This window comes from Tasmannia lanceolata, unplaced genomic scaffold (genome assembly GCF_043159265.1).
Source record: "Tasmannia lanceolata isolate RefF3 unplaced genomic scaffold, GAP_Taslan_0.1 ptg000018l, whole genome shotgun sequence".
Lineage (NCBI taxonomy): Eukaryota > Viridiplantae > Streptophyta > Magnoliopsida > Canellales > Winteraceae > Tasmannia > Tasmannia lanceolata.
Window position 1 is genome coordinate 3,369,833 of NW_027518695.1, and position 9,610 is coordinate 3,379,442.

Genomic DNA, 9,610 nt, shown 5'->3' on the forward strand with positions numbered 1-9,610 from the left:
AAAGAAATCATGAATCATGGACCCATTGCCCATGTATACAGAGGATCGGGTTCATAAATATTACTAGCATTCCTGGCCCATGCAACGCATGGTGTAAAATGATGGCTCAACCCATCAAAGGATGAGGTGCGAAATGGAGAGCCCTGCCCTATGCATGGGTTTGGCTGGAGAAGATGGGACCCACCAATCAAAACATGAGGTGTAAAATGGTGGGCCCTACGCTAAATGCATGGTTTGGGTGGAGATGGTGGCGCCATCCCCATCCAATCGAAACATGAGGTGTAAAAATGGCGGGCCTCACCCATGCAATGCAAATGGTTAAAAAAATTCTAATGTCTAAGTAGCTTTTTAATTTCCCTTAAAATAGGAAAAAATTATTTTGGAAAACAATTTCGGTGGGAAAATTGCAATAAAATGGTGGCCCCATCCCATAAAAATATGGGGTGTAAAATGGTGCCCCCTACCATATGCATGGGTTTGGCTAGAGATTGTGGGCCCCACCCTATCAAACCAAGAGGTGTAAATAGTGGGCTCCACACTATAAAATATGATGTGTAAAAGGTGGGTCTCACTCATGCTATGCATGGGTATAAATTGGAGGGCCCCATCACATCAATATGTATAAACCAGTGGGCTCTGCACCATCACTACAGGGCTACACACCATAAAAGAATTGTGTACGCTAAACGGTGGGTCCACCAATTCAAAACAAGTGTAAAACGGAGGGCCATACCCATGCTATGCACGGGTTGTTAATTCTATGTGACCGATAAAGAGAAATAAGGGTGGGGGGAGAGGGGTTTGCTTGCCCAATGTTAAAGTATAAAAGAAAAATAACGCCTTTCTCCAATAACTTAAGCTTTTGGAGAAGTTGGTAAGTTAATATGGTATTAGAGCTAGGGGTGGCAATGGTTCGGTTTCAGTTCGGTTCGACCCCCAAACCGAACCGAACCGAAATTTGAATCGGTGAACCAAAACTAAATTTTCAGTTCGGTTTCAGTTCGGTTCCGCCAATTTTGCCACCCCTTACTCATAATAATTGGAAATATTTGGTTTCGGTTCGGTTTGATCCCCAAACCGAAACCGAATTTTCGGTTCGGTTTAGGCTCGGTTCCGGTTCGGTTCGGCCAATTTTGCCACCCCTAATCAGAGCCAAAGGTCTTGAGTTCAAACCTCCTGGATAGCAAAAATCCACATGCGATTGTCGGCCCAAAGTGGGACCACATGTGCCACGTGTTTGCCAAGTAGGCCACACGTGCGGGGGAGAGCTTAAGCTTTTGGAGAAGAACAACTTTTGTACTTCAATACCTTTCGATACATATCAGAATACACCTCATCGTAGACCAGCACTAGTAGTGCATCCACTTGATTGGGGTAACTATAGACACCTTTTAGTGAATCTATCATCTTTTACTCAATTCAATCATGGTCTACCGGCGCTAATATACGGGATTCCACGTTAGGTCCTAAGCTTCAATAATTTTTTTTTTCAAAAGTACATTTTTACAAGGTAAGAGGAGGTTTTTACATGTCCAATAACATCTATTTCACATGTTTTTTTAGACTTGTTTGTTCATTTTGGGAGACTTTTTAGAATATTTCTTGTGTTAATTTTTTATTGCCCGTCATGATATCGGCGTCTCATTTAGCCTCAATCACCTTTTGTTTTTTATTGACAATAGTTGGTCAGTCCTGCCGTACTAGGTGGCTAGCTACTCATAGTCGTTCCGGACGTGGCTAGCTGGAGTGGTGGACCATGTCAGTATGTCACCTTAGTGGTGCGGAAGGTCCAACCCAATCTCTATGCAGTTCCAATCGGCTAGGCAGCATGTAGGGCAATCGATCTGCAAAGATGAAAAAACAGAGAAAAGGTTTGAGCATTTTCTTAGGTGATACTGTTGCCAAATCCTGGCCGCCGGAGGCCCGCAGCACAGAGTTTCGAGCATAGCTCTGTTTGTTTAATTTTGAGTCTAATAATAAGTTTGGGACTTGCAGGCCATGCATCTGAGTCTAATAATTGTTGGCCACGGGTTGAATTCACCCTCAAAAGCTAGCCTTTAAGGTGAGAGTGCCCGAATCCTTTTAAGCTCATCCACATCCACTCACTTATCCGATGTGGGATTAATTGCTTTCACGTGGAACCCCAACAATAATCAGTTTTAGAGTCAAAATCACTTGTCCAAAATCCAAAACAAACAAGGACTTAGTTCAGGATGAATTAAGGTGTTGGGTTGTAGTTCTTCCAATCCCAGCTTCGTAAGAGTCCTTTTCTTCGCCGCTTTTGTTGGAATTCTATTGAGAAGGTAAACAACTCCAGCGACTGCTTCTGCCTAGCAGTCCAATTCTTGTTTCAAAGTCAATGGTCCGCAATTTAATATCAAAGTTTATGATTCAATAGGAGACTTTTCTTGGTTGGATGGCGCATTTTGCATTTTGGAGCAGTTAGTTCACAGGGTAGGGCCGTGCGTTAGGGGTGCAAGTGGGGTCGATATTTGGGAGTTCGGGCTGAGCTTTTTATCATAAAATTTGGTCCCACCTTGATTGGATGATCCTAGAAACTTATTCTATTATGCCTTGTTTAAGGTTCTGCCAAGAGAAGCGCGCGCTAAAGTATTAATTTTCTGGGCCTTAATCTTACAGATGAGATGTCTGTTTGAGCAGGACCATATGATGGCCCACTACATAAACGGTGAAGATTTCGCACATATCTCCCCATTTGGAATCCCATGCTGATGGTTGGGACTGACTCACAATGGTGGTCGTCAGTTTTACAGCCTACAATATAAACGAATAGCTAGGATTGCCCAGTTGAGAAGATATGAAGGGCACATCTTTTCTATGGCCAGGAGGCCCATGATTAGTAAATGACTAGTTTGGATCGTTAAGGTCATGCTTGGCCAACATGAAAAATATTCCATGGAAAATTTGTGGAGCCTGCTGTGAAAGATGAGCCCGAGATGGAGACCCCGGAGGAGGGAGGGGAGCATAAAAAGTTCCTAAAAACAAGGAAAACAAGAATTCCACTGTGGCACACTCAATTCTCTCCTTCCTTTTTTCACAAAGTCGGACCCGCGGATATTCCGTGGAATAGTTTTTGACGGATGCCAAACATTGTCTGAAGTCTAAACAAGTGACCTCGTCTGTAATTTTGCACGTTTTGGTTTTTCTTTTTCTTTTTTGAAAACAAGGGTCAAACACTTTAATTTCTCAGCAAGAAATTCTTCTGGTACTGGGTCTTCACAATTATTTTATTTCAAGTGTGAGCTAAATTGTGGGCAACATTAAAAGCTCGTCTTCCTCCCATGAAATGAATCAAATTATTAATATGCGGAAAGCCATGACCAAGACATATATTCATGGGAAGAAAGAAAGAAAAACAATGGAGGAGGAGGAGGAGGAGGAGGGAGAGAAGAAACCCTTGTCAAGGGGGGAGAAAGTCAAAAACCACTATGGAAACCCCTTCACGAGCTAGACGATTTGCATCTCCATTTGTCAAGGGCAAGTGAACCTAGTGACCATCCATCCGGTTTAGGATTTGATCCAGAAACTCTGAGAACCTCCAAGGATAGGGAGACATGTCGTCTAACTATCTGATTACATTGAGGGAATCACCCTCTACTAGGAGATTATCGATCTCACAAGCCGCTAGAAGTCTTAGGCACTGTAAGATCTCCTTTACTCCCGCCTCGTTGGAATCCATGATTCCAATGAGCTTGGAAATGCCCATTTGGTGTAGCATTCTCATCTCTAAGAATGCCTCTTAATACCCGAGGGCCCATGTTTCCTCAAGCTGGGTCCGTCAAAGTTTAACTTCAACCACCCAAGCTCAGGTGGCTTCTATCTTGACGCAACAATCTTCTCACAGGGACTATTGAGGCTGATATCCTTCCAGCAACTAATGCCTGTGACCGAGTATAAGCTAAAAATGGAAGAGCTTTAGCCCAAACAATGGTAAGAAAGAAGAACAATCACTTTTGACTTCATTCTTAAAGGTGAGGGCTTTTCTCTCTTTCCCAAAGATCTAAATGGTGGTCAAAAGGGTGAGATTCCTTAAAGTCATACCATTACCATGCCAAGGTACAAATGACCAATAATCCAGGAGCTCATGAATATGAGCAGAGAACACCCAAAAGATCCCAAATAAATCCATTACTTGGCTCCACACCTGCAATGAATAAGCAAGTGATCCACTGACTTGCCCAGGCAACAACAGAGATGATCCATGGTCTGCAACTTGCTCTGAAACGCTTTTCAGCCGAACGCTCTAACTCTAAGGGGCTGGAATGCTCCATACTTTTGCTAATCGTGAGGGAGGGGAAGTGATGTAGGACGATTTTATTATTTTTTTGATATCTTTTAGTTAGTTTAATGTTTTAGGTCTCTTTAATTAGTTAGTTAAAGATAGACTTTATCCTAGTTTAAAAGTAAAGTTTGAGTAGGACTTTGAGATTTTGATGTCCATAAATATAAACATCCGATGTTCTTCTTCTTCTACCGGCTTGAAGATTGTGGATCTTTGCCTTTTCCGCACGCTTCCTCCCGTGTCACGAAGGAATCAATGATGTGCATTGGTGACCATATCACACAAAATCACAACAATTGGGTGGCCCTAAGGCCCAGTTTGGACTCGAGGAATTTTCAAGAAGAGTTTGCAAAAGAAAAACTTTACCAAAATTTCTTAGTTTTCCAATGTGCTTTCGAAAAATACTGGACCACACGCGAGTCGGCAAATAAAATTTCGAAACTCCAAGCCCATTGGATATGTGGTCTTTATAAAAAGGCCACGGATAGAAAAAAGATAAGATTGGTAGAGTGCACAAGGAACATGGGATGCTGCACCCAACATGTATGACACCCAAACTATGACACCCAAATAAACATATAAAAAAACGCTTAATTCTATTTCTAAATCACTGCAAGCTTCTAGTGGACAATAATAAATCATTGTATTGTATTTAAGGACTAAACATCTCAACTAAAAAAGCCTCTAATAATATGGGATCTGCTAGGGACCATCCCAGAATTCATTTCGCAGGCCAACTGTTGCATGAGAGAGCAGCCACATAGGCACACTTTGAATAGATTTTGTCTTATTTATTCAATTCATGCAAAAGCCGGTCCCTAGCAAATGCCTTTTGCGATGGACCCTAGCAAATCTCAATTAGATAATAGATATTATTAACTTTGTCTCTCTACCCGACTTCCAATGTGTGGGGTAGGGTTGGTATATAATGTGGACCGCTTTCCAACCAACAAAGCAACCTAACCCTTATCAGAAAGAAAAGGGAGAATGATATATTCGTAGCCTTTTCTTTCTTCAGCCACCCATTTTGTGAAAAGAAAAGACAAGAAGGGGTGGGTTGGGGAAGAAAAATGGGCAAATATATCATTTCCTAAAAAAAGAAAAGAAAAGAAAAGATCGCTCTCGTGCTAGCTTTACTCAAAAGGTAGGTCCCACAGAACGTGATACCAGCATATATAAAGAAGATAAGGTGAAGAGTCTTTGGTTAAGGTGACAGGACCATATTCTAGCGGGGCCCATCTCCCACCCCGTCAAACATGGAATAGATTCCCATGGACACATTTTTGTCCCATCTTATGCCACGTGTAGTATACAAGATCAACGGTCTCGATTGCTAATATCCATATGTGGGACCAAAAACCTTAACAGGTAAGGTAACTCACCGTTTCCTTTCTATTCAAGACGTTGTCGAAAATCGAAATTTCTCGAAAGAAACCACTCCGATATCCTCGGAGCCGATTAATTGGCATGCAGAACAGATAACACGCGGCACCAGTTCAATGGACTGCTCTTAACCTGAATGGGATACAGCTGTTAATAATATCTATTTTTTACGTCGGTCCCAAATAAAAAACGGCACTTCAACATTTCCCAAAATCAATACTCCCAAAACAGGCAGTTTCTCAAAGTTGAGGTTCGTACTCAGCAGAAATACATACTTAGGCCGGCATTCTATTTTTTTCCCTTATGCTCTGTATGGTTGCCGGGTTTTTTTTGTTCCTGGGAGTTATGTGGGAGAAAAAAATACCCTGGGAGATAGGTGGGAAAAAAAAAGTCCTAGAAGTATCCTGGTAAAATAAAAATCCCATGTTTGGTTATGTGGGAGAAAAAAATACCCTGGGAGATATGATGGGAAAAAAAAAAACCTTTGTTTGGTTGCTTAAACTGTTGGGTAGAAAAAAATTCTTCTCAAGCTTATTTTTGGTTCCTGAGTTTATTTTTGTTCCTGGGGTTATCTTGGGATGGGATGAAAAGGCAATCATTACAAAAGTGGGATTAAAAAATTCACCCCACAAGTAATCATTACAAGAGTGGGATTAAAAAAAACCTAGTGCTAAAAGGCAGCCAAACATGGGATGGGACCAAAATTTAACTTACTCTCCCACATAACTCCCAGGTACAAAATAAACCCGGCAACCAAACATAGCATTAAGGCTGCACAAAAAACCGGCCATAAACCAAACCGAATCAGGCCTTTCGGTTTGGAATTAATTTTACCAAACCGAACGGTTCACGTTTTTAGAGTTTTAAACCGAAAATTAACCAATCCGAACCGAGAAATAGAGGAAAAAGCAAACTGATTTTGTGTCATTCTCAAATCTAAGGTGAGTTATTTCATTTGCAAAGAGAAGATGGGTGATTTAAACAAGGGAGGCGTGCCTATATCAATTCCCTGTATTCAAAAGTAAAGAATACATTCAGCTCTTCCCCTTAGACTACCGCTTAAAGTGTAAAAAGAATAAATACTTAGAGGTGCTGTCCAAGAGAAGGGGGAGACGAATATATAATCCCCTTTATAATGCCCTCGATTAGGGTTAGAGTGGGAGATGTCTCTACATTTTTGTTTCTTGAGAGAGAAAGAGAGAGCTTGCCGGTCTCGTTGCACACTGTTGACGGTTGATTTGGATAGATAAACTTTTTTTTAATAGATAAACATATTTAACTATTTGATTTGGATTTCTACCGGATAAACCTTGAACCGAACCAAGCCGAATCGGTCAAAATCGGTTCGGTTATACCTCTGATCGGTTTGGTTACAGTTTGAATTTTCTACAAACCGATGTGATTGGTTCGGTTAAAAAAAACTCCTTAAATTGAACCGGACCGAACCATGTGCAGCCCTAGTCTTTCCAATCCTACAAAAGAGCCATGATGAGTTCACAGTGGATAATTTTCTCTTTTCAAAGTGGATAATTCTCTATTTTCAATCGTAGGTGAGACTTATAAGAGCGAGAATCCCAGCAAAAAAATGTCGGCCTTTGTCCCTAGATGTGTCATTAAAAAAAAAAAAAAACTGTTTTAGGCTAATGAAGGCGGGTTTAATTTCGGTCGCTTTTGAAAATTTCGAGGCATTTTTTTAACGCATTTAACTAGTGGTTTTCACTATTTTATCTTATTTTCACTTTGTCCCGTTCGATTTAGTACTGCTTATCGGGAAACAGAGCTCCTCGATCTTAACAAATTTGCCACAGATTTAGGTACACAAACCAACGTACACACAACGCACATCAAGCCGTACACGTGGCATGCAGAGCCCAATCCCTTGTTCTGACCCATTGATATGGTGGGACCCGGGCATATTACGTTTGAAAAAGTCAAGGGAGGTACGATCTCAATAGTCCAAACTAAAATTCTTCTACCATCACCCCGTACACGTGGCATGCTTAGGACCAAGAGTCCGTTGATCGTTAACCGTTTATATAGATGACATCTCATAATTGGGAAGTATCACTCATCACTGACAGCAGATGATCCCAATAGTCCAATAAGCAGTTATTCGGCATAGGTCCCACCGTATAAACGGTCTAGATCATCTCATACCACAATCCTGGTTTTATTCGGTCTCTTGTTTCTATGTGCATGTATCAGGAACACTAATTCCATTTTTTAACCTTTTATTATGAATCGTTTTAGTATTTATTTCAGTTTTTTTATATTTAGTAGCTTCTCATCAAGTCTGAGGTTTTTTTTAGAAGTCCAGAAAGGAATCTCCACGCCTTTCCGCAACTTGCTGCACAAGAAACAACCAGAACCACGTTAATGAAAAAATAAAAATAAAAAATAAAATTGGAAACAAAATATAAAAAATAAATAAAAACTTTACCTCCAAGAAACACAACCACGATACACGGAGGCGTACCATACGACAAACGCACATACGACGGAATCCGTCACGACGGCAACGGATAATCAGTCGGAGACGTTAACGGCAAACGATACGTAACGGCAAACAGAAAGAACCTCGCTGCAAAGAGGACGACTTTGCTGTGTTAATTTCTCTGGTTAATGAATATGATGATTATAATGGTCTTGACAAATTTTTAGATAATACAAATTAATTGATTGATTAATTAAATTTTAATGAATGAAATTGAATCTCTTGAGTCTCTTCAGTGCTCCTTCTAAAGCCATCAAAGGCTGCAAAAGATATTTACACAAAGGAGGGGGCTCCATATTGAAGCTTAGGGTTTCGGTGTCCAAAGTACAAAAGAAAAAGAAGCTCTATCGTTGCCGATTGGTATCCGTCTGTGTCTTGCTCCTTCAGATCAAAAACCTCTGGCCAGAATCGGACTCTACCGGTGCCGGAAAACCTCGGAACCATTTACAAAAAAGGCAGTTTTAGATATCGGAGATCGAATATAAACGAACCTGCTCAAGGATTTCAATCCTCGGCCTTAGACATAACAGAAAGACGACTCGGCCGCGGCTGAAAACCGGCTCTTCTTCTCTGTTGATGAGAAGAAGGCCGGATCAACGCGGAAAGAGCTCTCTTAACCCATTCACCACCTTCAACGGTACCGATCCGAACAAGAGAATTAGTCATCGCAGATCTACGCGCGTTCAACCGATTCGAAGGTGAACTCACCGCCTGGTGTCCATTGTTCTTGTGAAGACTACAACGAAACGAGCCTGGATGCGTTGTTGGAGAGCACATACACGTTCTTCGCTGAGAAGAAGGATCAGGTAACGGATTCTTTGGATGCTTCTTGAAGACTTGATCGCGAGATGAAACAGAGAAGGATCGGTTGGGAGAAATCGAACGGTCGATTGAGAATCGTACGGATGGAGAAGATGTAATGGATCCGTAGAGATTTACACGAGTAGGAGATGCAGATCTGTGGAAGAAAGAAGGCGATTGAGAAGTGAAACTTGCAGAGGATGAGGCAAAAGCCGATCCAGATGAGGAAGACATAGAAGACGAGCAGAATCTTCCAGAAGGTGAGACCGATCTTTGAAATCCGTTGCCGATCGGCAAAACTGGACCGCTAGATCTGGTTTTAGAAGAACTCCCCATTGAAATTGCAGAAGAGAAGACAAGAGAGAAGAGGAGAAGAAAGGTATTTGAGGAAAAGGGCCTTTGGCTCTCTATTTTGGCAAACTTAGCTTGGCTCAAGCGCAGTATTTATACAAGTTTTTGACCTAGTCGTTGGCGTAATTTTATTGGTTGTTTTCTTATTTTATTAGTTTAACTTAACCAGACCGGCCGTTGTGTGGTGTCGTGGTTAACCATGGTTAAGTTTGATTCGGATCCAATGGCTCCAATGCTGTGGGCGCTGTAAACAGATATGTTTCCACCTTTTAGCCAGC

At 41.4% G+C, this 9,610-nt stretch overlaps 1 protein-coding gene across 2 annotated transcripts; it reads right to left on the minus strand.

Annotated features, from left to right (window-relative positions):
- Nucleotides 1-6,583: 6,583 nt before the first annotated feature.
- LOC143851315 (uncharacterized) lies at nt 6,584-9,409 on the minus strand. Of its 2 annotated transcripts, XR_013236285.1 has the most exons (3): nt 8,672-9,409; nt 8,127-8,267; nt 6,584-8,033 (listed from the first exon to the last, which is right to left on the minus strand). XR_013236285.1 is itself a non-coding variant. In XM_077360699.1 (2 exons), the coding sequence occupies exon 1, from the start codon at nt 9,315-9,317 to the stop codon at nt 8,685-8,687; it is 633 nt and encodes a 210-aa protein (XP_077216814.1). In that variant the 5' UTR covers nt 9,318-9,409; the 3' UTR covers nt 6,584-8,267; nt 8,672-8,684. The 2 variants fall into 2 exon arrangements, 1 of the variants encoding a protein (XP_077216814.1); XM_077360699.1 differs by having other exon boundaries at nt 6,584-8,267.
- Between the last annotated feature and the right edge of the window lie 201 nt (nt 9,410-9,610).